The sequence below is a fragment of the Paralichthys olivaceus genome, chromosome 15 (assembly GCF_024713975.1).
Source record: "Paralichthys olivaceus isolate ysfri-2021 chromosome 15, ASM2471397v2, whole genome shotgun sequence".
Taxonomy (NCBI): Eukaryota; Metazoa; Chordata; class Actinopteri; order Pleuronectiformes; family Paralichthyidae; genus Paralichthys; species Paralichthys olivaceus.
Genome location: NC_091107.1, coordinates 10,267,145 through 10,294,906, shown reverse-complemented (window position 1 = coordinate 10,294,906; position 27,762 = coordinate 10,267,145). Strand labels below are relative to the sequence as shown.

At 41.1% G+C, this 27,762-nt stretch overlaps 1 protein-coding gene across 8 annotated transcripts in view; it reads left to right on the top strand.

The window, feature by feature from the left end:
• Positions 1-2,689: 2,689 nt before the first annotated feature.
• LOC109628648 (Rap guanine nucleotide exchange factor (GEF) 6) overlaps positions 2,690-27,762 on the top strand; it is a 131,095-nt gene continuing 106,022 nt past the window's right edge. For 7 of the 8 annotated variants that reach the window (XM_020085871.2, XM_020085869.2, XM_069510118.1 and 4 more), the window contains exon 1: positions 2,694-3,151. In XM_020085871.2, the coding sequence (XP_019941430.2) occupies positions 3,077-3,151 (75 nt within the window). In that variant the 5' untranslated portion in view covers positions 2,694-3,076. Of the gene's footprint in view, positions 3,152-27,762 lie in introns of all 8 variants that reach the window. The other variant, XM_069510122.1, reaches the window with a different exon arrangement.

The window sequence follows — 27,762 nt, the reverse complement described above, 5'->3', positions numbered from 1 at the left end:
TTAGCAGCTGTGGTTTCCTCTTTTCTTTCCCACAAACACTGAACAAACAAATCCCAACATTATGTAATTGAATGAGCTGCTTTGAGGTTCAGTCAGGAAACCTTATTTTCCTTGCCTCCAAAATGATTCATTCACACCTTGTTAATTTTATACGCAGAATAATTTGCCAACTATAATTTTCACGTTGCTATAAAACAGATTTTAAACAGACCTGAAAGTAGTTATAAAGGAGTGCACGATGAACAGAAGAATAATGGTTTGGGTTGGAGGTGATCTGACTTCTCACCATCTGGATCACACATTTCTCCTTTACCCACCTTTGAGTTTACACCACCCTGCGACTCCACCCGGCTCCACCTCCTGGCGGCAAGGATGGTGGAATGAATCGAGCGCACACACCTCAGTTACGCAATGGAGGAAGGAGTGTCCTGTCCAGGCTGCAGGCAAATCCACCGACTGATAAACATGAGCGTGTCCTGACCGGGGACTGCGTGGTCCTGACAGTGTGGACATCACTGAGACAGACACCAATGACAACAGCCAGGTTACAAGATCCAGCATGGAGATAAACAGCAGCTGTGTTTGTGTATCTTGTAATTTTACTGTGAAACTGAACAGGAGAAGGACAAGTCGACATGAAGACATGAGGACATGGAGACATGGAGACATGAAGGAGGATTTTCTACTAAAAACACGTGTCAACTTGTAAAAACATTAAAACTTTATGAATCCACATTGAGATCCGAGGGAGGACCTGTGCTGCGTTCAAGTACTCTTTTTAAAGCTCGTACACCAGAATTGAGGCTTTTTGGCTCAGTATTCTTCTTCTTCTTCTTATTTAAAATAAGAATACTAATACAAGAATAATAACCTATTTAATTCTTCTACAATTAGTATTATTTATTACTTAAAATAAGAAAAAAATTAAACAAACTACTAGTACTACTATTAATAATAAGAGTAATAATGGGCTGTATGGAAATGGAGAAAATGTAAAGAAATAAAATAGGTAAAATCAAAATCAAGATGATAATATAATAACTGAATAGTTGATGGGATATTTAGACAATTTAAAAAGATAAATACTACTTCTACTAATAATAATTATTATTATCATAATAGTGACCTTATCATTAGTCCAATTATTATTAGACTAATAATAATAATAACAATAATTCAAGAATAATGACTTATTTCAACTATTCATATTATTTATTTTTCCATTTTTCTTGTTAAATAAGAGTAATGATACAAATATTACAAGTAGTACTATTACAACCAATAACAACAGTTACTTAAAGTTGAACATCTGAGTGAAGTCAGTGAAAGAAGTTGAAAATTCTGATCTGCCAGTTTGTGCCCCTTCAGTTTATTTTCCAAAGGCTGCTGAGAGCTGATGGGAACTTGACCCTGAGTGATTCAGGGACTCTTTTTCAACACGTAAATAAGCTGTAGAAACTTTTCTTTAAAGTTGAATCAACTTCAACCACAAAGAAACTTCTCATGTTGAATTAACAAACATGTCTGTCTGTAAACACACAAATTACATTAACATAAAGTAGTGAGAAAATAAAACGTCTGAATGATACAACAAAGAGTCCAGAGATCAACAAACAAGACAATAACACTTTCAGGGATAAACAACAAACACTAATCAGTTCAATTCATTCTATTTCTCAAAAACACTCCAGCAGTGAAACATCTTCTCAAACAAATGTCTGGAGCAACAAGAAATAAAGAGACTGTTATGTTGGACTGTTGGAAGAGTCTGAGATCAGCTGTTTGGAGACAGACCTGCTTCTGGACCAGCTGCTGTGCGGCCATCTGTCCACAGGGAGGCGCCATCATGACTTCCACTCACTTCACACATCAGTTAAAAAGTGTTGAAAGGAAAGATTGGAGACTTTCTGCCTTTGATGTTATTTTAAAAATATTTATTATCCATTTAATACTCACTCCTATTTGTGGAATTCAATGGAATCAAATAAAACTAATTGATTATCAAAAATCATTGCTGACAATAGCATGTTAGAGTATATAACGTAGGATGAATATGAAAAGGAAGGTGCGCGAACTATCTATCTATCTATCTATCTGTCTGTCTATCTATCTATCTATCTATCTATCTATCTATCTATCTAACTATTTACCTATCTATCTATCTATCTATCTATCTATCTATCTATCTATCTATCTATCTATCTGTTTATTCTGTGATGATATCTAAATTTCATTTCAGTAGTACATAAAATAATCGGAGACTTTTCAAAGACTTGTTGAATCAACTTTATTTTGGTCACTTTAAAAGTCAGGGGATAAATGAGAAAGTAGAGAATGCAAAGTACAGAGAGTCAGGTGACTTTTAAAATACATGTCTAATGAATAACACGTTTAGATTTTGATAGATGTATGAGATACTGAGTCATTATTTTGAGAAAGTTTCTCATTAAAAGAACTTACAGGATTTAAACATGTTTATCACAGCGAAGGAATTAGTTTACATATTCAGTTTGAACCCTCTCAATATCCTCATGTGCGAATTTAAGATATATGTAAACCTCCACCATCCCTGAGTCACCAACTTTCTGAGTCTCATCTGCTCGAGCTTCTTTTTTTTAACCATGTCATCGTCACTCCCTGTGACGTCTGAAGAGCTGGTGTTTCCGGCGGTGTTTGAACGCAGCGCGCAGACAGATGTCGTCGCCTCTCAGCAGCAGGAGGAGCAGGAGGAGCAGGAGGAGAAATCTCAGCCCCTGGATGTGACTGACGGCTGCTCCCGACCTGGAAGTTTCCTCCCGAACCAACATGTGCTCCTCTGAACACCGGAGGCCTCCTGCTCTCAACTCCCCGTCACTCTGAGAAAGTTTCACGCCTCGCTCCTGCTCCTGGAGGAGAAGCGGCTCGCGCTCGCTCCGTGTTCCGGGACTACACTCCATCCATGCTCGGCTCGGTGAGGAGCGGATCCACCGGGATGTGAGGTTTTTTTTAAAATTCAGTTCAGCGAGGAGGAGAAGAAGCGAGCGAAGCGCCGGAAGAGAGAGCCAAAGTCCCCCGGAGGTGCGTTCGAGCCGAAGTTATGAAAATGACCGGAGCCACGGAAACTTCTTTCAAACTGGCTTTGAAGAAACCGCCCTCGCTGCGGAGCGCAGAGGTAAATAAAACGATCGCTCGTTAGCATCGAGCTGCTAACGTTAGCCGGGTTCTAACTGCTGCCTGAGCTCCTCTCAGCTGTCAGAGGAGACTGAAACTAATCAGATCAATGAAACGGGTCAGGAGGAGGAGGAGGAGGTAGAGCTCGTGTCTTCTGAGTGTAGCAGGGAGCTGTCTGAGCAGTGTGGACAAAGAGTCAGAGAAAGATCACACAGGACAAAATGTGTCTGAGGCTCAAGCTGTGGTGCACGGGCTGTTCTGGGTCCTGGTGAAGGTTCCAGGGGTCCACTTTAAAGGGATAGTTCACTGAAAAATGAAAATTCCCTCAGTATCTACTCACCACTATGCCCGGTGGAGCCGTGGGTGAAGTGTTTGAGTCCTTAAAACCTTTCTGGAGTCTCAGGGGTAAAACAGCGTCGCAGCCAAATCCAATATAGTTGAAGTAAATGGGACCACTAATTCAAAACGTTAAAAAACCCTAAAATTCCTCCACAATGCTCCTGTGGTGTCGTCCAAGTGTCCGTATGTCCCGACATTCAAATTCGAAACAGCGTCATTTACACGGAATTTTGAGCCTAATGTCCTCTACTGGAACTAGCGATGCTTGTGTGAGCGTCCCAACGTGAACGTGGTTCCAGAGGAAAGCCTAGTTTATGCTTCTGCGTCACGTCGACGCCGTAGCTACGCCGTAGCTACGGCGTCGACGCAGACCCCTACGCCGTAGCCTGACGTGCGCCTCCCAAAAATCCTAACTACGCGGACGTCGACGCGGACCGTAAGCGCTGTGATTGGTCCGCTCAGAACGTAAGTTCCGGCAGTTGCTTTTCCGGTCTTTCTTCCTCGTCGTAAAAAACACCTCCGCAAACGTTTTCTTTGTAGCTTGCGCTTCAACATTTGCAATATAAGCATTTGTTCTTCAATATTGATGAGCTCCAACAACAAAAACAGCTGCTCCACCTCGGTCACCATTGTTTACTGTTGTTTACTTTACGGAAGAAAAAGCGAGGATTCGGCTATAACCACACAAACACACCGCTACACCCCCTAGCGGCATGGCGGTGAATTGCAGAGCAACGCGTTCCCTCGACGCAGAACTTCGAATGCTCAACGACCTACGGCGTAGGTACGGCGTAGACGTGACGCAGAAGCATAAACTAGGCTGAAGATGTCAGAGGACACTTTTGAATAAGTGACGCCATTTTGAGTCAAATTTGAATGTCCGGGCTTATGGTCACTTCGATGACCTCACACGAGCAGTATGGAGGTTAATAATGAAAATAGGGCTGAGCGATATGGATAAAAATCGTATCTCTATAATTTCTTTCATATCAATCGATATGAATATATATCATGATAAAAAATCCAATCACTATTTCTGCCTCAGGTGTTAAAAAAGATTAGTGGTATTACCGTTTTTTTGTCCGAACAAGCTTTTGACAAAATTTGCACTGCAAACTTCTTGTCGAACTTTAAATAGACAAAACATTTCGCTCTGTGCCGTGGGCGCCAACCTTACCTGACGTGACTGAACTCTGTTCCAGCCACATGATTGGTTCGGCTTGGCGCTATACTCCTTACCGTTGGTTGTTCGCGTTGACTGTGAAAACATGGATGGAATGAGTTCTATCGATGTTGCATCGACCATGTCTTCAATTTCTATCGAGGAAAAGTTGTTTCGTGATCATTTTCTCAGTCACCCTATATTGAATGTACTGCATGTCCAAATCCGACACTGCACTTTCTTTAGCAATGCACATGCTAAGTGTGAAGCTGACATGATGAGTTCAGTTCCCGAGATATGCGTTTCACTTACAGACTTACACTTACTTACAGTTTTCTGGAATTAGTGCGCATGTTGTTAACGTAAAATAATGTAATTCTGTAAAATAAAGGTATTAATAATTTAAATGCAGATACAGTATGTCTATTAAAGACTCACGTCAGCGGATATTCATCAGCAAACCAACATATTGGTCGTGCACTAGTATGAAGTGAGGGGTTCAAGCCAGTGAATGACATGTTTTTGGGCCATGTCGTGGTTAAACTCGGGAAAACCCTGTGACTGCACTGCATTCTGGGCCTGAAAATACAGCCTTGGTAAACACAACATAACGTCACTGCTTCCCGTCACAGGGCTTACGGCTAAGCCCAGGAGATGGTTTGTGTAAACTTGCATTTGAACGGAGCCAGTTCAATTAAATCACTGCTGCTTTCATATCCCTCCTCTTCCTCCTCCTCCCCCCTCCACATGAAGCTGTGGAAACACAGCTGGCTTGTCACTGCTTCAGTTACACACTCTGCCCCCAAAAATAGCTCACACCATACTCCCTTCCCTGCTCAGCTGCTCGTTATAGTTTTTTTTTTGAGGTGCAAGCACTTTTCAAGGCACTATCGAGTACAAAAAAAAAGTTTAAAAAAACCCAAGCTGGGCTTCAGCTCTTCAGCATTGAATGATGCTTTTGAATGGACCTTTTTATGACTCTGATCCCCTGTTTGTTTGTGGGAGCATGGCAGGAGAAAGCCTCTTTCACACCTTCATAGAGGGCAGTTGTGCAGGCTTGGATAAACCATAAAAACTCTGTTTAATCCACAAATATATGGCACAGTCACAGCAGTGAAGCAGATCTGTGATTCTGTAATCAGTGGCATGATATTCTACACTTTGATTAGTGAATTTAGTGGAAACGTCTCTTAGGATTGTGTCCACTCCCTGTTTCCTCTTATTTCCAGTAGCATGAATGTAGCAGAGGTGAAGACGAACAAGGTGAAATGTTTCCATGCAGTTATTCATGATTCATGAACATCAGCCGTGATGGTCTCACTAGGCTCAAGGTTGCACGTGACTGGGCAGTCGCTCAATAAAATCAAATCTCGAACTGAGAAGAACGGCATAATATGGAAATTCGTCACAAGTAATCAAACACTGGAAACTAGACTAATATGAGACTGGAAGGATCTGCTTTTTTAAGGGCACTTTCGTACCTAGCTTATTTGGTCCGGACCTTCTGACTTTTCAGTTTAGTCCAAACAAAAATAAGAAGTTGGACCTCGGTGCAGACCAACGGACCAAAGCTTTGACTCTGACCGAAAGAGGTGGTCTTGGACTGGATCAAACATTTTTTTTATTTGCAAATACTTTATTGGGATAATTCGGCCTTTCGGACCAATTGCAGGCAACGATAAACAATAACAATAAAAGAAAAAGAAAAAAAGAAGATAGAGATAGATGATGATGATCCCGAAGGAAATTCAAGAAGTGGCTCTCATGATCGCTTGCTTCAACGACAACAATGTTCACTTACCACATTGATACTACAAAGACAAAATTAGCCAAGTGAGCATTTTCAGTCGCTGCATTGTGTTCTACCACATCCAGTTGTGGTCTTTAGATAATGATGCTTTTGTCAAACCGATACTTGGGGACACGGTGAAAAGGAGCCGGAATGAGTCAGGTCGGCACTGTACTGTGATTGGAACTGAAATTGAAAAAGGAATGGTTCCACATTTTGTGAAATGCATTTTATTCACTTTGCGGAGAGAGCCATAGCTGTTGAGATTGATGCTACTCTTCTATTGACCCATTAGTTTTGGTTTGTGTGCTTATAAAATGAGCAAGATATTTACATGAAGCATGAGATGATAGTGCTCAAATCTTTATTTGGGAAAACAATATTAATCCCTCTGATGGTTATATTATTATTTAGAGAAGCAGTCAATTGTTAAATTAAATTATTTTAATTGTTGAGGGGATAAAGTCTCCTTGTCCTCTAGAAAAATCCAATGGACATTTTGACATCATATAAATGCAGGCCTACTGAGAATACTGAAGTGCAATTCAGGTTTTGTTCAAATCAGGCGACTTGCTTTCTCACTCGTCCTTCATTGAGAGTATTTCTCAGTTGAAAAAGTCTGCTTTATTTCTCAAGGTGCATTTTCAGACGAGCTGTAGGTACGTCTGTCTCCTGTCCAGATGTTTGGCCTTGGTGGGTAATCTCACTCTCCCACCGCAGGGTTTATGCCCAGTCAACCGTTCCCAGTTTCTCTGGTTTTCCGTGTGGCTTCTCATTCCCTGCCTCACCTTTTCTCAGTGCCGTCCAGACGCTCCGGTGGTGACAGGCAACAAATCACGTAGGGTGATTTACGGCGGTTTTGTCGGCACCGCATGCATTTCTGACATTTATGGGAATACCAGCCATTGCAAAGCCGCAGGGAGAGAATGACAGGGTTAAGTGGTGACGTGTTGCTCTGTTAGTGAGTGGCTGAACTTCTGTGATGAGAACAGAGCAGGGGATGAAGGCCAGTGTGTGGTCGAAGCTGTGTTCTTGTCATGTATGCAAAGAACAGTCATTCAAAAGAGGCTGTGTGTGTGTTTCAGCAGAAGTAACCAAAGAGGGTGGTTTCCTGAATGTTGATGCTGTTCACCAGCTTACAGTGAAAGTATCATACTTTTTAAAAGTGAACCGTTTGCCAGTTGTCCTGGTTACCGGGTTCATTGGTTCCATTTGCACAGTCAGCACAGAAGGTGTGCGAGTTTGTGGATTTCTTCCCTGCATAGCCCTTTGGTCCACATTCATTCATTAATATGACCCATTGTCAACGTATCTCTATTTTATCATCATTTCTCTATATCTACATTCACGTTATGTTACAGTCAAAGACTCGTGCATGATCAATTGAAAGACTAAACCTAGGAAGATGTCAACTTCATTTAGAGGTCGACCGATTAATCGCTTGGCCAAGAGAACTCGGTATAGACGTTTATGTTTGACAATATGTAAACTATTGTTTTACATTATGAGCAATGCAGAAATGATGTGCAGTCATTTTTACATTTAACATAAAAAAGTAAGTTTATATTTTTAATTCAAGTTCTAAATATTTGGTTATATTAGAAGTTTCTTTTCATTTGTCTTAATCCCCATCAACAGCCGCCCACAACATTCCACATCAGTCGGGCTCAAATATACATATTTTCTCTCTATGGAGGCCGCCATGTTTTTTACAGTAGTCTAGACTGGACAAACTAAACACCCTTTGAGTTTTCATATGAATTGAAGGCTTCTACGGGTCATTTTCATGTTTGGAAGGGGAGGGTAAGTCGAGGGCTATTCAGCTGCAACATGCAAATTCAACACTGAATTCTACACACTGAATGTTTAAGTGACATAATTGTGTAATTCTTGAGAATGAAAAGATGACAGCCTTAGTTTGACTTTGTTGTACTTCGAGTAAAATTTTGTTGACATTAGCTTGACACAGACACAAATATATATATATATATATATATATATATATATATATATATGTATAGATATTGAAATGATGTCATACATATTTTTCCATATCGGCCCTCCCTTATTTGGGAACAGAGTAAATGCAATTTGCATATTGTTTGATTCCTGTAACAGAAACCATGCCACATATTGAGTACACGTGACTTCATGGAGAGCTTTTCCTTTGCGCGGTATGGAGCTGTTGTAACATAGAATGAATGCAAAGAAATGCTGCTGCGTTATCAAGTTGAAGACCCTACACACACTGCATTAGTTTGTTCCATATTCAAATTCTTTCCATTCTGACCTTCTTCTGAGCAAACATGTGAGTTCACACACAGCCAAGAAAACCAGTTAGACACTAGTATTGTCTTGACAGAGGCCCGAGGGCTCATCTTCAAAGTGTGTAGGAATATAGCAGACTATCTTATTTAAAGGAGACACATGAATACATTGATCAGACTACAAAATGAGTCGTGAGTGTGTGCAAAACAACTCAATAACGCACGCCAAACTTGGTGTTATTACAACATGGGAGGATATCCCCATATGCTAATAAAAGAGAAAATCCAACGCATATATTGATCAGAAAATTATGACTGACTGTATGACATCCTAAGATAAGTGACGTCGTGAAGAACTTACAAAGTGTACATAGTAAAAAAAACAAAACTCCAGCTTAAACCAAAAAATAATTGATGTTCATATGGTCATCATCGTGACATCACTATGAAGTTGGTTGCCTATACTAAAAATGCATTTCTGTACAAATGAAGTGGGTCTAAACCTCAGTTTTGGTTTAGCTGTCTTTCCTCTCAGTGTCTCACCTTGCTCTAGGACCTGTGGCTTGGGCAGCTCTTGATGTGAAACTGACACAGTGACACTTCCTGTCAAGGGGATAGACTTTCAACCACATTACACAGCTGATAACAGACTTGTGAGACAAACATCAGAGCAGCGTGGGGGGTGAAATGCAAGAGGGCCGGTCGGGAGTGGGACATTTTGAAAGCGGGTTCATTTATTAGCGAATAAGAGCTGTTTTAAAAGAGGTGATAGGAGACAGATACGGGCTTGCAGCCTAAGAAAGAGAGCAGTTGCGACACAGGAAGCACGAGAGAGATACGCTCTGGCTAAAGCCAAATCGAGGAAATGACAGGGAGGGAAAGAGATGTGGGAATGTGTTTGAGAAGGATATAGTGGCAGGTATTCAAAAGAGATGGCTGAGAAAGAGGTGAGAAGAAGAATATATATGGATGCTTAACCTGAGAAAACTGGAGAGGGATAGCAACACAGAATAAGAAGCTGGGCCAGGAGGATGAGATGAGAGCACGGCAGAGGCAGTTTAACTTCAAATCAAACTTGAGAGAGTTGACAGAAGGCAGAAGTAATAGAGAGGGGGAGTGAGGTGAAAGCGAGAGTTTGAGCGAAAGTTGGAAAACTACACAAGCTGGGTCTCATTTCATGTCATAGAGCACCTGTGTGTTTTTATTACTATACAGAGGAGGAAAATAATTAAAAACAGACCATAACTCACCATGTCCATAAAAAGAGGGGAAACACATATTTGTTTCCTACAGACAGAAAGTTATCGTTAATCTGAACCCTTGTCCCATTTGTCAAAAGTAATGTAGACAAGGTTGAGTGAGCATTGTGTGGTGGAGCGTGTGACTGAGTGCAGTTTGTATATTTGTTTGTGGTTGTTGATGCTCGTTCAAAAAATGTTCAAAAAACGTTCTGAAAGGGTCAAGCATGACTGATACAGAGAAGGTGTTCAAACTGAAAACAGAAGAGTAGACGATTAAATATGACCCAGGAATTCAACGTTTTAATAACACTTCCATGAATTGTACAGCTTGTCAAACACAGACTGATTTAGCGTTACACTGCTACAAGATTTGTACACATTCCTCCCTTTTCCACCTGGGACCTACAGTACATTACCCACAATGCAACTCAGGAGCAGGATACAGAGGTCCCACGCTCAGATTTTCGGACTAAATTTAACAGACTTCATGCAGCTCCCTCTGAAAGCACAAGAGGTTTACACACCTATTTTTCACAGTAGTGCCCAAAACCTGCAAACAGACTGATTTTTAAAGTTGGTGGAGTTACTTTTTTTAAAATGCTGCGAGGCCTGATTTTATAACTCTGGAAACATCACAGCAACAGTCTTTTCGCTGGTTTTGTTTTCATGAATTGTAAAGAATGGCATTCTTATGCTCTTCTTGTTTGAAACTAACATGCCAGAAATGTGTGCTTGCTTCTATTCGATTGACAGAGTCAGCGTGTTGATGAAAGTTGAGCCAGGCCCAACTTTTGCCAGCAGATCCCTGTGCAGCAGGATGTGCATTGTACTGAACCAGTGTGAAATGAGTGAGGAGGGTGCGAGTTTTCATTCAGTGCTGATGTCGCTTTGAAAACAGGCTTTTTCAAGTTCGGGTTGAGGATGCTGTGGATTGGATGTTTACCTGATTCAAGCTCAGCTTCACGTCACATCATTACGTTTCTCAAAAACCTGAACTGTTCATGACTGAAAAAGCATCATTCAAAGTAACAAAGTATAGTTTTAATAGTATTTTAATGCTCAAAAACGTAAGTAACTCTGTTTCATCAGTACTTTAAATTTCACACACTTTTTAAAATTTTTAAAAATGATATCTGTCTTTTGTGTCCGATGCTATAAAAATGGGGTTGAACGTCATGATTGACAGCTGAGAGCTAGTCGAGCGTTTATGTTGGTGGAACCTCGATACCACACCTCCAAAAGGTTAGTTTGTCATTTTCAGTCACCTTGGATTTCCAACATACTTATACTCATACAGATTGTGATCAAAAGCAGATGATACTGTATCTACACACATCCTCACACTGAGGAGAGAGTTTTTCCTTTTTCCAGTCCAGTCTTAATAACTCCAACATGACGTATATGCATCACAACCACACACACATCTAGTACACACACTCCCATAAACGCACGCACACATGCCAGCACCAACATCAACACACATGAATGTGCCAACAGAGTGCAGGGTTGTGAGAGAGGGGCTGAAATTTAAAGGATACAGAGGAGCTTGTGTGTGAATCAGACACTGTGGAGGACAGTGTGTTTGTGTGTTTGTTTGTGTTTGAATGGGTGAATAAATGCACCCTTCCCCTGACCCAGGCCAGTGAAAGCTCTCCTTGTGGGGCCAATAAAGGCTTCTCCTAACTCAAGTGAAGGGCCCGTGGACTGGCGCACAGACGATAAAAAACGGCAGTGACTCATGTTCTAGTGAGCAGGCTCTCTGTCGTCTCCGCTCTATGGTTTGTGGTTGTTGGTTTCAGAGATCTGTGACACCAGTTTCCCAGTTGTGTGTATTTCAGATGCCTGGCGAAGCCTGAGAAACAGCACAAGAGAAATGTGACACTATTTTAAAAACATGCTTCAACCTACTGGAAATAACAGTTTGCCATTTGAAACAGTGAAGGCCGTCAACATGTTACCCTCCTCTCCTGCCCAGTGACACCCTAAACCCATGTTTGCAATCGAGCTGATGTTTTTAAGTCTCATAGTTTGGCAGGATGGCATAGATTTAATGATTATCTAATAATGAGAAACTCATGGAGGCATGGCAATAATGTGAATGCCTCAGATGGAAAAGAGTTTCTGCAGTTTGTGGTCAGATTAATGCTTGTGTAGAACAACAGGATATTTTGGGGATTTAATTTAGTTTTTCACAATTGAACCTGTTAAAATGGTCCATTAACTGATTTGTTTTTTGGCTTCTAAAAGCATTGCTCTGTGAATGGCTGGTGATCCACCAACAGGCCAACTACACAAAATTAATCCCAGATATTTTAGTTTTATCACACTGATGTATTTTCAAGTGTTCATTACCTCTGCCAACGTTATCTGCATGTCTCTGTTTGTCTGTTAGTTAGCAGGATTATGCAAAAACTTCAGAACGGATTACCACAGAACTTGGTGGAAGGATGTTACGAACCAAAGAGGAACCCATTGAATTTGGTTGATTGTTGAATTCTCAGAGAATAATTCATGAAGCTTGATATTTAAGGGACTGATATTTATTAATGTGTGCAGATCCACAGGATTAACTCAACTAAACGCCACTTTAGTTTTTTGGGATAAGTTTGTTGTTTTGGAATTAAATGATATAAAAACAGGGTGAGACATCATGATTGACACCTGAAGAGGATGCTGCTGTTGATGCAGCTGGTTGGGTGGTGTGGACTTTGATAACCTGATCACCACTGCACAGACTCTGACTCCAAACGACATCCTGTATCATTTCATCTTTATGCGAGGGAGGAAGTGGAGGCGTGTTGGCCATCTTCATATACCATCATTGGGTAAACATTATACCTGCTAAGCATAAGCATGTGAGCATTTTCATTCAGTGCCTCCATAATGGCTGCAGGCCAGGTAAGTCTTAAGCCTAGTTTATGCTTCTGCGTCACGTCGACGGCGTAGGTACGGCGTCGACGTGATGCAGTCGTTGAGCATTCGAAGTTCTGCGTCGAGGGAACGCGTTGCTCTGCAATTCACCGCCATGCCGCTAGGGGGTGTAGCTGTGTGTTTGTGTGGTTATACCGAATCTTCGCTTTTTCTTCCGTAAAGTAAACAACAGTAAACAATGGCGACCGAGGTGCATCAGCTGTATTTGTTGTTGGAGCTCATCAATATTGAAGAACAAATGCTTATATTGCAAATGTTGAAGCGCAGGCGACAGAGAAGACGTTTGCGGAGGTGTTTTTTACGACGAGGAAGAAAGACCGGAAAAGCAACTGCCGGAACTTACGTTCTGAGCGGACCAATCACAGCGCTTGCGGTCTGCGTCGACGCAACGCGTAGTTAGGATTTTTTGGAGGCGCGCGTCAGGCTACGGCGTAGGGGTCCGCGTCGACGGCGTAGGTACGGCGTCGACGCGACGCAGAAGCATAAACTAGGCTTTAGCCTCTGTTTTGACAAAAAAAAGCAACATAACCTTGGGCTCTGGAAACTTTTTTTCTTAGCACTTATAACCCAGTTGTGTGGGAAACCAGTTCAGACTCATCAATCATGAAATCTACCATTAGTTGTAGCTCCACCAACTCTGAGTCAGTTGTGTTTACTCAGTTAATCCTTTACTTTAGCTGTAGCTTGTTAAACTGCTTTAATCCTGCTGTAGCCCTCACAGTTAAAATAACACACGTTCAATGTTCAGCTTGTTAGTGAAAGGGCACCATATGAAATACCAAGTATCTAATAGCTTGGCTTTTTAAAACCTGTTTGTCCCTCATTCACACAGTGGACCACAACAACAGCCAGGCTTTGTCTCACTGGGTATTGTTTGAATGTAAACACGTCAGCTTTTTCCTGTGGGTACGGCCAACCTCAAAGCCCAGAAGCCCCAGGGTTCCCAGGGTGCACGCATGTTTACCTACGCATAGATGTGCTACTGTGTGCGTGTGTGTTTGCGTGCGGCTACATTCCACACTGGGCAGCTGGTGAACAGGCAGATATCGTCAGCTGATACCTGTCCTGTTTGTTGGGAACGCAGAGTGATGCTACAGGTGGGCTCACCTTGCATGTTTTCGTCAGTCAAAGACGGTGTTACCTTGACCTTTTGATCATCACTTTTATTTACTGACACACGTCTAAGGCGTCTGGTTGGTGCATTTCTATAGATGAACAGCATTAAGCAGGGAAAACGCCAGCGGTGTAGATCTCTGACAGCGTTCCAATGACCATGAAGCTATCACGTGCTAGAGCAGGAAGTAACTGAAACACATCTAATAATTACATCCATTATATTTTCATCTTTTTGATTATCAAATGTCCTGAAATCGTTTCTATTCCAGAGGGCACCAGAAATCCTATAGTCTTGTTTACGTGGGTCTCTGTCTCTCTGAGCAAAAGTAGGCCAAGAAGCAGCCTGTGTAAGAACCTGTATCCACCGTGCTCTCATTAAAGCACTTTTATGAGCTTGCAAAACTGGTCTGGAATGTGTGTGTGAGAAAAGGAAAGCAGCAGCTGCTTCCAGCTGTGTGTCTGTTTGTTAGAGCGCGCTGTAATGATTGTGTTCAAAGCACCTTCATGTCAAGATCTGAATGTTTGTAATGTAACAGTTTGTGGCCTGATGATTGATGGTTTTACTCAAAAAAAGCACATTAGCGGCTATATTTTGTATGAAGTATGAGTTACGACAGAGTCTTTTACCATCCCCAAATTTCTGCTTTGTCTCTAATTGCCAGAAGAATTCTATTATGAGATATTTGTCTCTCAATTTCACTTCCGTCGTTTATTAGAAACATCATCACTCCCTGGCTGTGAATTCTATATATCTTTCTAATGTATTCACACGTGGGCTCACTTCGACATTTTATTGGGGTGCTGTCAGAGAGAGTGTCGGAAAAAGCCCCTCCAGAAAATTTCAGGAAAAATATCTTAACTTCAGTGCATTTCTGAAAGCAGCCCTTTAGACAATGGTTAGGTTTATGGTATGTCAGACGTTTTCTTCAGGTCTCTTGCACGAATGCTGCCTTCGGCTGAATCCAAATGTCTTTGACTTCACCGAACTCACAGACTTGCATACTTGATGGACGCACTTAAGATGAAAAGTAGTTGTTTCAGTGTTACACATGTGGCTTCTTGCCCTGGCATTTTTTTTGTCCTTCAGGATTTGAATACTTTTCTTTGTTGCCACAGTAATAAAACATGTTCCCTGTGTGGCAAGGGCTCAGTACAGCACAGGCAGTATGTAGGTTTCAAACATCGTAGGCTGTAAATCCCTCAGAGACCGGCCTGTAGTCAACAGCAGCAGCAGCATTCCTTACGGTAGCCAAGCAGTGCTGATACACGAGGGAAATGAACCGTTCTTATTTTAAACTTCGAGCTGCCTCTTTGTTTTGCCTGTAAAAAAAACGACAACAAAAAAACAGAAGCACTGCAAGGTTCCTGCTGGAGTTCTCTCCAAGGGTCTGAGCTGTTGACATTGACTTATGTGGGTTGCAGAGATGAGTCAGGACTTTGAAGACCAAAGTTTAACACTGCTCCTGTGTCTGTCTCCGTGACTGTTGTGCATCGTTTTCACTCTCTCTCTCTCTCTCTCTCTCTGTGTGTGTGTGTGTGTGTGTGTGTGTGTACAGTCATCTTTGTGAGGACAAGTTTTAGCCTTAGACCTACGGAGTGAGGACATTTTTGTCAAAGTGAGGACATTTTGGCCAGTCCTCACTTTGTGACCCCCCTTTAATGGACTGTTTGGGGGTCAAGACTTGGTTTTAGGGTTAGAATTAGGTTTGGTTTAGGGTTAGGCATTTAGTTTGGATGGTTAGGGTAAGGTGCTGGGGAATGCAGTGATGAGTGTGCTCACTAAGATAGCTGTACAAAGGTGTGTGTCTGTGTGTGTGTGTGTGTGTGTGTGTCTATGTGATGTAAAGTGGTGGTACACTCTAATACAATATGATGTGATTTAGACTAATTCACATCGAACAATCAAAACTGATTTAGCTCTTTAAGCAGCTGTTTCCTGATTCCTTCCATTTCAGTAAGGAAGATGTGTCGGACAGTTCTGAGTCATCGATCATTCGGATTTTCTTTATAAGCAGTCTCGAGACATAAGGAGCACCTGTCCAAATATTGCTTGACCAGTCAATGTGACGAAAACTACTTTTAAATGGATTGAGTCTTCTTGTTTCTGAAGGTTTTTTTAAGTGCTGCTTTTCACGTTTTTCATGGAATAAGAACTTCTAGCTTTTTGTATTTACTGTATTATTTAAGTTCTTTAGCCCGGGACTATATAATGTATTCTCGACAAGAGATTCTGGCTCAGTTACTGTTTTTCTTGTATGTGGCTGCACATCATTAGCAGCCACGACCCGTTTCTGACCTTGATCCATCGTAAAAGAACAACTCTCCTCAGGTCTCACACACTACACCTTTGTGGAGCCCAAGAAAACTTGTGTGCATACGCCCACAAAAAGCTTTTTCGAGCAGCTCAATTTAATTTAGACAAATTCAACATGTCATTTGTTTGGATTAATTTGAACAAAAGGTACATAGAGTAAAAGCATTAGCTTAGTTTACTGATAGGTCATTAGGACATGCAAAAGGTCTAGCTGAATGTGACCATTACCTCAGAAAGACTGTTATACATATTCACTTTACATGAACTGTACTTGGTACTGGTCAGTAAAGGACAAATATAAAAACCTTTTTCTCACGTTGCAAATAAAAAGTGACAGCTAATTGTAAATTTACATATTAGGATTTAGTGACCTGGGTAAACGATTGACTAGGACAGCAGCTAATCATTATTTTCATTATCAATTAATATACTGATTATTTAAGTTCCAAGCATAATAGATGTGTTTATATGTCTTGTTTTGTTGTTTTTACCGACAGTCACAAACTAAAAAGATATTCAATTTACCATGATAAAAATCTCATCTTTTGTTATTATTTCTATATATTCTAACTGTGATTGTTGCTAATTTAGTTATAAATACTCCATTCAATGTCATAGAGAAATAAGATTTAAAGCCAGGGTTTTGAAGTCAAGTAGGGCATTATAGCAAAGGGAGCTCTGTGGTTGATCTTTGGTTAATCTGTGGTTGTACGTTCCAAGTCTGCCAGTTTTTTTTTTACATTCCACAAATGATATCTGGTTCATCAAACACACAAAAGTATTAGTCTTTATGAATTCATCTGTCACAAGTGGATCAGAGAAGGATAACTGCGGACCCTAACTAGCTGAGATTTTGACAGCGAGTATCAACTGTCTCGTCATGTCCATTTGAAGCTGGGCGGCTGCCAGCTGCCGCTATTGAGTGCGATTGAGTCTGGAGCGCTGACAGAAGCAGTGCTGTGGGAGGCCCCTTTGGCAGATCCCACTGTGGAAACACTGAGTCACTATCCACATCACAACACAAGCCGGGCTGTTGACTGTCATCCGCCCTTCGCTTCCCATTCAGCCCACTTTCCCAACACCTCCACACTTTCTTAACAAAACCTGGGGGCTTGTGTTGTAGGAGCATGTTACATTTTAAACAGTGATTCAATGTTTTCCTTACTGTGGGTAATGAGAAAGTTGATTGTAAATCATGAGCATATTTAGTCTGATATTATGGAAGTTGGATCATTTATTTAGTACAAACAATCCAAAACAATTACTGGTATTGTTTGAGCACCTTTATGAAAGCAAGCCGCTATGATTTCTTCTTGAGTACATTAGACTGATATTTTGCCTTTGAATATTATCTTTTTCTTGATTGACTCAATTATACTCCTTCTTTCTCTACCCATGCCTCACACGTAGCTTACCTACTATTCTGATATTCAGAATAATTCTATTGCAGGTGGAACCAACTTTGAGTCATGGAAATACAACGTTTACTGTAAGGTCCTGTACTGACAACATTCTTGTCTCAGAGACTGATGCCAAGCCAACTCAATTTCCCTTTGTCAGACACAGTAGAAGAATGAAGTTGGACTGGAAATTATAAAAATAATTTCCACTAAGTCATCACCGTGCTTTTTCACACTGTCAGAGATCTACAATTTCAAGTGCATTGAATTTCTCGGGAAAATGCTGTAGCAGTTTTTCTAAAACACTCTACTAAAACCTTTATTTCAGAAGACAAAAATAAACAGAGGATTTGAGAGCTTTAAACTTTTGGCTTTTATTGTTAATCATCACCTTTGCCTTGTTGAATGGATATGGCTGGAAATAAGCACAATTTCACTTAATTTGTTTTATTGTTTATTGATTTTGAATTTGTGAATGAACACTTAGGGCAAAGGCAGTGGTTTACAATAAAAGCCAAAGGTTTACGATCTCACATGCTTTTTTAAATGTCATGTTTCTATCTTCTTCAGAGGTGACAAAGATTAAAATTTTTGTTGCTTGTCGAAATCCTCCTCCTCCAACGCGTGAGCCTTGGCTTTTGGGTCAGCAGGCACATTGTGTCTCAATCTTCTTTGCTGTTGTCTTGGTTGTTTGCATCAATGCATCTTATGTATGATTGTCTGAAAGGATTTTGCCTGCAAAGTCCACAAAAATAGACATTTCCCATACTGCATTTCACCTCCACATTATGGATTTCAGTGAATCACAAAGCATTTCATCTGTCGCGTGTCTGAAAAACAAAGGCATTACATGAAATGCTCATACAAATGGTAGATAAATGCATGTGCTGATGATGGTATCTGCAAGTCTGTGCAGTAGCCAATCCTCCATTAAATGCTCCTGTAGCCTGTATGGAATTCAGCAGGATGCCCCTGCAGGCCAGCGTTGTGATTGAGCAACATACACTTAAACATGAAATAGTGCTGTGAGTAATGTGGAGTGTGGATGTAGTTCCCTGAGGCGTAAGTGGTTTAGTTTCCAAAGAGGTATGAGTAGTACCAGTTGAGCAGGTAATGATAAAATTCATGCAAACTCTGTCATGTTGGTTCAAGCAACAGGCAAAAGCAGAGGAAATATAGTCATTTTGATTATCCACTATTTTGACTCACAATCTTTTAAGCAATCCCTTGTTTGAGGAGTCACATATTTTACTCAACTGCTGACATACTCATTTTATGAATCACTCATTAATTCATCAGGCGATCAGGGGGATGGAGCCACGGTAGCGAGGTTCAATTGATACCCACTCTCAACCAATCATGAGTCAGCTGTTAATCATGACATTTGACCCTGTTTTTATAGCATTAAATGACCAAATAAAAGCAAAATGTATTGGGTAGGGCTGTAACGATTCTTGAACCAAAACCCAAATCGCCGCCCAGACGTCATGGTTTCGGTTCACGATACGCGAAGATGGAACCGCGACACATCCCCCTGCCCACACGCTGCCACAGCAGCAAGGTGCAGCCTGTGCTTATGAGTCCAATCACACATCCAATCACAACCCAGCGTAATTGGATCACATCTTTGCTCTAGTCTAGTTATTCATTTACTTATTTACTTTATTTGAAGTGATGTTTTCAGTAGACTACTCTTTCCCTCACTCCCTTCCTCACAAATTTGTTCACTTCACTTCTTTTTCGTCAACAATCTCACTTGACTTTCTTTCACTTGCACAAAGTACTCACTCACGTCACTCTCTGGGTGACTTGTTTGCTTGTTCGGTCAACTCCTCTGCTGACAAGTCTGTGAAGAACGCACAGTGCTCACCTCTGGTATGCTGGGAATGTGACAGCTGGATTCCCTGAACTTCCTGTTGGCCTCGCCAACTCTATTGTATGAAACAATGAATGAAGAATCCAAACATGGTGACCTACTCATGCCGGAGAAAAGCACTAACTGGAACGTTTCACCCACTTAAATTATACTGTATTCTCATATGGCTCGTGTCTTTTATATTTTATAGATCCCAATGGATCAAACTGAGATGATTTTAAGAGAGCATTGTTTTACCTTTAACAGTCATGTACTGTATTTAGAAAGTAGTTGGTGAAATGTGTGTTGGGGTCTTTTAAGAAGTGTGTTGAGTGGAGAACGTGTTGCTGAAAGGGAAGAGGTCACAAGTTGAATAGTTGCCCTCAAGAAAAATTGAGATGAGTTTATTGAAAAACCTGCTTATCTTATTTTGGAGCTTTGCAGACACATAAGCTGCTCTGCTAAAGCTACACTTTTGGTCATGGGAATTTCTTTTACTTTATGTGTTTGTACATATGGCCGGATTCAGTGGCCTATAGCTCTCAATATATATACACTCTGCCCTCACTGTGTGTGTGGAGGTGCAAAAAGAAGACAGCATATGGCCTTGAGGGGTTTTTATGAAGCAGTTGTATATGCGTGAAAACAGTGGAAAACAAATTATGTGATATAGTTTCTTTACATTCATAATAGTTACATGCCATGCTGCATCCTTCCAAGTTTCATGTTAATCACTTCAGCAGTTTTTGTGTCATACTAACAGACAAACTAACAAACAGCAACAAAAACATAAAGTCCTTTGTAGATGTAATCATTTTATAAATTGAAAAGAGGAATGGCTAAATTCTCTTTTTCCTGCTTTTCAAATGTGTATCTTTTCAGATTTGCTGGATTGTAAACAAAAAATCTAGTTCTGGACTGTAGTTCTTTAAAGGGGTTAATGTAGGCTTTGGGAATTTGTGGCAGGTTAATGCACTATGAGGATAATTGTCATTTGTAGCTGTCACAAGCAAATAGAATCTGCAATTAAACAACAGCTGAATAACAAATTATCATTCCATTATAATGTTGTATTAGCAAAACATTAGCATCAGTTTGAAATGAGTATGCTTTTCTTGGCTGAGGTTTTGTCTGTCAGGTTGTATGACTGTAACCACTGCTATTATCTCCACCACTGTTGGTCTACTCTTAGACACAGTCAACAATACTTATATCAGATCATATCACAGCCATTCATTCCATTCTTATCAGGCGGTTGTGCAGTTTGAACCATGACGGACACATTTATGTAAGACCAGCATTTCCACAGGGCACTGAGGAATAACAGCCACGTCATTCTCCTACAACACTCAGTTTTCAAAGTCCTGTGAATAATGAATTTATTTATAAGTAGACTTGTAAACTGAGCAAATGTCTCTCCTTATATGCTTCAAAGCCCTCACATGATTGTTAAATAACAGCAATCAAACCACTTTGCCTCATCTTTTTCATCATTTTCAGCGGTTGCTGTCCTGTCAGTGACGTCAACAAGAAGGTTATTGGTGTCGAAGGCTGGTTCAGCCAGGGCCTTTCTGTGTGGAATTTGTACGTTCTCACCGTGTCTACATGGGTTTTCTACGGGTATTCCGCCTTCCACAGTCCAAAGAGATGCAGATTGGGGTTATGTTAATTGAATGTGAGTGGGAATGGTTGTTGATCTTCGCTTCATGAGCGAAGGTTGACACAACACCAGTGAGCAGACCAGCACTGTTAAGTAGGCATGTCAGACATACAGATGGAGACAGATTGATGTCCCGGCAGGGAAACAACTTGCACTCACACACGTCCTTTGAGACGATTAAAGTGACGTTAGGCTTAAGTGATGTCAGTGAGCGCAGGATGTGCCCTGTACAAAAAATGTGATGACGATGCATGGTGATATCTGATGCCGTAATGGGTGTTAGTGCTTGTTTGTTTTTTCTCTGGGAAAAATACATTCTAGTTTTGCATCCAGGCATGCTTTCTCAAAAAATGCTGTTATACCTATTTTCACTTTCTCATTAAAAGGTAAACATTGGTTCCATTGACTTTTTTTTTTTACAACCTACCAGAACCAAATCTTTAAACATATTTCTGAAATGTCCATTAAAGTCAGAGACTTAAAATGACAATCTGCAGTCTGTGATCTGAGTCCCATAGTCTTCTGTGTAGTCAGTCCACTGTTAACTGGAAATTACTTTGAGTTATGTCCACACAGATAAGAAACCATTTGCTAGCAGGGATTGTGTGTGTGTGTGTGTGTGTGTGTGTGTGTGTGTGTGTGTGTGTGTGTGTGTGTGTGTGTGTGTGTGTGTGTGTGTGTGTGTGTGTGTGTGTGTGTGTGTGTGTGTGTGTAAGGAGGTGTGACTCTGGTACTTGAGTGATAATATGGCGCGTTTGCTTCCGCTGTAGTTATTCAGCGTGTCACTGTGTGTTTTTTGTCCATGCAAATGTATGAAAAAACGAATGTGCATCTTAGCCAATGATCTCATAGTCTTGTAATAAGTTGTTGTGATTGTCAGGGGGAAACAACCAGAAGAAACGGACTTGGATATGGATGTTCATCTCAGTCTGAAGTCTAAGTTTGCTCTGATTACCTATTCATGTAGCTTTTGTTCTTAAATATTCATTTTTATACCTTTTAAATTCTACTATGTGCACTTTATCACTCCTTCCTGCTGCTATGAAAGTTATTTTAGTTTAGAATTTTGATTTTTCTGGACTCCGGTTTAACTTCTCACAAGCTGCACTAAATCCCTCATCAGCCTCTGTGAACAGCCCCCCCCCCCCCACAACATAAATGGTGGCTTTTACGTCCCACTCGCCATTTACAGGAAAGCTTTTAAGGGTTATTGATGTTTTTTCATTTAGCCAAGAATAATGAAGCATACATATGACTGTGATTTCTTCAGTGCTAGTAGTGGTTACATTTCGCTGATGTTTGCACTGCTCACTACCAAAGAAACCATGCAGTCCAGGGTCACCTGGTTCGTACATGCCTCGGGGGGCATCAGAAACATCTGAGAATCACATGAATAAAACTTAATTCATTCTTTCATTCCTACAGTTTAACTGAAGCTAACAAGCTCCTTTTTAAGATGCTTCTTACTTTTTGTCTTTTTCGTCTTGTACCGTCTGGTGTGCACACTCCTGAGTAGTTTGAAAGCAGAGTGCTATGCTGGGTGGCTGTTTTTGATTTATGATACTGCAGCAGGAGTGTGAGAATCGGAGCAGAGCTGCCTGTCTGAACATATTGGTGAAAGAGATCAGCTATCTGTTCCATATCTTGGCCATCTCCACCGCCTGTGGCTTTAAGGCCACGGCCAAGTGGGGGCATGTATCAGCTACTTTAATTTAAGCCCTGCAGAGAAGCAGAGCTGTCGTGTTCGTTTACATGCTTCTTCATGTTTGTGTTTGCACATTTCTGTTTGTGTGCCTGCCTGAACTCGGCAGCCCACCCTCAGACTTTATCTGTCAGCTGAGTTCTGTCTGGCAGGAACCTGCAGCACCCGAATTCAGCTTGGCACTGTGTGTTCATTCTCTAACCTCAGCTACTTTGGATAGACGTAAACTCTCTCTTGCTGCTGTGTCCCCCCCCCACTCGCAGAGGCCAGCAGAGACTGAGAGAGGTAATGAGGGAGAAGTTAGGGAGGCTGAGGCATGAAAGACAAATGAGTTTAAAACCGCAGGTGATGAAAAGCTCTGTAGTGTTGAACTCTCAGAAGTTACAGCTGGAATAATTAAAATGAACCATGGCATAATGTGAACAGCTCAGTAAATGAGAGCTTGTAACAAAGGTGCAGACTGCTCTGGGGAAATGATGAATGAGTTCAAAATGAGGCAGTAATGAGAGGGAGCAGGAGGGCGTGGAAAACTCTTAAGAGACTGTTTAAGATGTGTTTAGAACCCAGCAGCTAGTTTTGGATGGAAAGTGCAGTGTAATTAGTACAGTTGATTAAAATTAGGAAAGGCCCTTTCATATTTATGGAACATAGGCAGTCACAAAATAAATTAAATATAATTTCCCCTTGTGTCAAAATCCAATATGAGGCTGATATTTATGATGGGCTGCATCATTGTGATATAGATTTTTTTCGTCAATAAAACATTTTGAGAAAAAGTTTTTCCTCTCGTAATGTAACATTTAGCCAAAACAACAAAATCATTGAATGAGACGCATTGAGGGTGTTGCCCTTCAACTCAATCAACCCAGCTACATTTGAAATACACAATGCACAATGCAATGCCAAGAACTAAAATAACAAAAAAGTATCAAAATTTAATGAATAACACTCTGTGATGCTCCCTTTCCTCACTACCAGGGGAAGTTCATTCTAGACAAGAAAGAAAGAAAAAAACGTCCCGTGCCTGCTTCATTCATTTCAGCAAAAATAAACTTCAGCTAAGATCAGATTTTCCATTTCTATGTGTGGCAGTGTTTTTGTGCGTCTGTCTGTGTGTGTGTGTGTGTGTGTGTGTGTGTGTGTGTGTGTGTGTGTGTGTGTGTGGCTGTTTGGTTTGGCGGGTGGAGAGATGGCAGCTGGTGTGGTGCTTTTTGGGCCAGACTGGCTCTTCAGACCTCCTCTAGTAGGAGTGAAGAGGGAGCGGATGTACCCAGTACAAAGTCTGGTATGAAGTGGTAAAAATTTGCCATCCTTCCCAAGTGGAGGTGATTTTCCTGAAAAATGTCTTTAAAACTTCCAAAGATCTATTTGTCGTCTAATTCTTCTGTGAAAGGCTGTTGTTTTCTGTAATTCCACACATGTCAGTTTAGACTAACATATACTAGAATTGTTCAGATCATATTATATATCATATACAAGCCTGACTCATTTAAGTTTCTTTTCTTCGGTCCCGACTGACGCCTCCCCCCTGCTCTTACTCCCTCCTCCCCGCTTTTTCCATAACCGCTCCACCACCGGCACCAGGACTGTCGTCACTGCACTTTTTTATGAACCTCAGTTTTCACAGTGCAGAAACTCTCAGGATCTGCACTGTATTTGTGTCCAGCTTGCAGAGATGCTTCAAATGATTTTTCCCTAAGTTATCAGACTCTTGAGTGTATAATTCTGCAGGATCACTTCGTGGGGAGAAAAGCCTTTTACGGCAAACGGTTTCAAGTCCCTCTCTCCGACCTGGGTTTGCTCCTGAAAATAGTTCCTTTGTCAAGCAGAGCTGTGAGCAATGAGCAGGGGATTTATGAGCTAAGTGCTGCTAGTGTACTTGAAACCTCACACCGATGCTGACAGTGATAAGGCCGCACTGCATGCTGCAGCGGAGCTTTGTCAGTGAGGCCTCTGTTCATGTGGATCATGATCCTGTCTGGAGTTTTGATACCAAGGGATCATAGCTGGTGCTGTAAAGACCCTCTGGTTTAAACCATTAAGGCTCTGTAGGAATATTAATGTTACATTGTGCTTCATGTTAAGCTTGAGCCTGTTTAAGCGTCTCGTAAGAAGATTATGCAGCTATGTACACATTGAGCAGCGAATAAGAGTATATTTGTCTCTCTTTTGGTATTTTACTTGACTCAAAGACGTTTCATCAAATGTGCAGCTTTTACTGTGCAAATAAGAGGAATTATAGCTGCTGTAATCACAATATTATAGTCAATGAAATCAACCAACCTTTGGCTTTGATTAGCAAATATTTTCCTATTCGCACTTACTAATACATTTTGTGTCTCAAGACATTCAAATTCAGGCAGCACATAGTCCACAGCATGATTCTTTGCTTTCACCACTCAGAAGCAGAGAATTCAAACTCGTGTGTCGTTTACTTCATGGTATGTTATATGGAACTTGTGGTTCGCTCATCACAACGTTGCTTTAAGCAGTAATCCCCTCTATCCACACGCACGCTGAGGTTTACGGTGCAGTAGAAAGCACTCGTCACAAATCCCTGTCTCATGCAACCTCTCCGTTTCTGCTGAGGCCTGTCTGCAGTCCCTGCATCCATGTCTGAAGATAAACAGAGCCTCTCCATTTGGTGCATGTGTGTGTAACGGTGGCTCACCACACTGCAGAGAAGAATTGGCTTGTTTCAAAAAGAGACGCTTGATCTTATATTGTCTGTTCGAATCATTCTGGGTTGTGTGGGGTTTTTTAAGCATGGTCCTTGTCCACATAGATACACATTTACAATCTGCATAAATGTTAATTATAATCTTCCTTGTTTTACTGTAGCTTTACAGTCTGTAGAGAGCCGACTTCAGATTCAAACTTTAACTATTTTCTGAAAGGATTGTGTTATGATTAAAGGGTGGAATCATTTGCATATTGTATTACTGTTGCTCATTAAAAGAACCCATTCATTTTTCTTGTGGATATGGACAAAGGGCCGTTGAGAGATCAATGAGTTCCCAGGGAATCATTAATTTATCTTGATGGAAAAAATCAGGCATATACTTATATCTATGTGATATCTATGAGTGTATGTGTTCACTGCTTCTAAGATATAATGTTTTTCAGACCTTTCTAAAAGTTAAGATATATACATATAAGTTGTGAATATACTGTATACTAAAGCATGTTGGTCCCTGGCTTTTCTGCTTGTTATCCTATAGCCCAGCACAATGTTGACTCAGAGGCTTGAGGAGTCAGTATAGTCTAATGTTAATGTTAAAGGCCGTCTATGCAGGCAGGATGTTAGCCAAGCTGTTTGTTCTGCTGGCTTGAATGGTCGCGTTGTATCGTCTGTCCACAATATCCGCTCTGTGTCGGTGAAACGCCGAGTGGCATACTGTACATTCTGGTGGAGGTGGGTGTGGGACGAGGGCTGACTGAACTCAGAACAAAGGCGGAATCAGCAGGAGACGAGACCTGGTTCGTCCTGAGGAGACTGAGTCCCTTTTTTATAAACAAAGACTTTAGTGGAGGAAGTTCGAACTGAAATGTTTTGATTTTCTTTATCTGAAATTTAAAAAGCAGAGTGTCGAGAGTTGGACTCAGTATTTGCACAATAGTAGCCTGCTCATTCCTTACTCACGTAGGAGTGCCGCAGCATATCAAGAAGTGTGTGTGTGTGTGTTACAATAGGCTTTCTCCTGAAAGGAAAGGGAGAAATGTGGTGGGTGGGACAACCGCCTCTGTACTGCTACAACTTGCTTCTGTCTGACTCCTGTGCTGCAGCAGCTTGTTATGTATGAGTAACAGGCATTTTTTTACAAGGCACATGTCAAAATGTCAGACTCCTGGCCTGGCTTCGGAGTGCTAGAAACAAACATGCAAAAAAGCTACTTTTAATGAAAAATGGACAAAATAACTTACCAGATCAGGATGGATATGGATAACCAGTCCGTCTAAGATTATGTAAATGTGTCAGTATAGATGTACAGTATCTGTTGGACATGGTCTCACTGAACACAGAGAGAGATGTTTCTGCCAGTAGGTGGCAGCAGCACTGCAGCTACCTATAGTCACACACAAGCCGTCTGACCGCACACACACACCAGACACAAGCACAGCAAACCCAGTGCACCTCTGATCAGCTCAGTGGATCAGCCTCATTTGTCTCACTTTTACTTTGACAGCCACACTATTAAACATTTCTGCTGCTAGTAGCAAACCAGGTGTCCTCAGAATCGACTGTTTAGCAAAATGAACGACTTTTTCTCTTGACCGGCAAATAGGCAGTTTGATCCTGTGAACCCATGTGTCAAAAAATGTCCAAGGCGGTAACAATCACACATCTCACTTGAAACTAGTAAAACTATAATTTTTATAATAACAATGAGCTAGATACTGAGAAACATCCAGCTGTTGAAGATTGTAAGTATCCCTAATTTTACCTGTGAGTTGATCCACAAATGTATCGTTAAAAAGTGAAACAAAATCGGGCAGAATTAGCCACAAAAAAATGAGTTAAAGTGAAGTGAAAAGCTGCAGCCTCAGCTGGTGATGAGTCGGATTGGATGAATGGATAAATGGATGTCTCTCTTGAGGATACAATGTCTTAATCACAGCTGGGGTCATCACGCGTCCACATGAGCCTCCAGGGAGGTCAGGTCAAAGGTCGCTCACTCGCTGCCCTGTGTTGTCCTCAGGGATGATGGGACAATGAGAAATCGATGTATGGGACACAGGCTTGAGGTTAATGACTTGAAGGACATGGCTTTGATAGTTGTACGTGGAAATTGTCTAGGTTTGGACATGGATAGGATTTGGAATACTGTTAGAAAA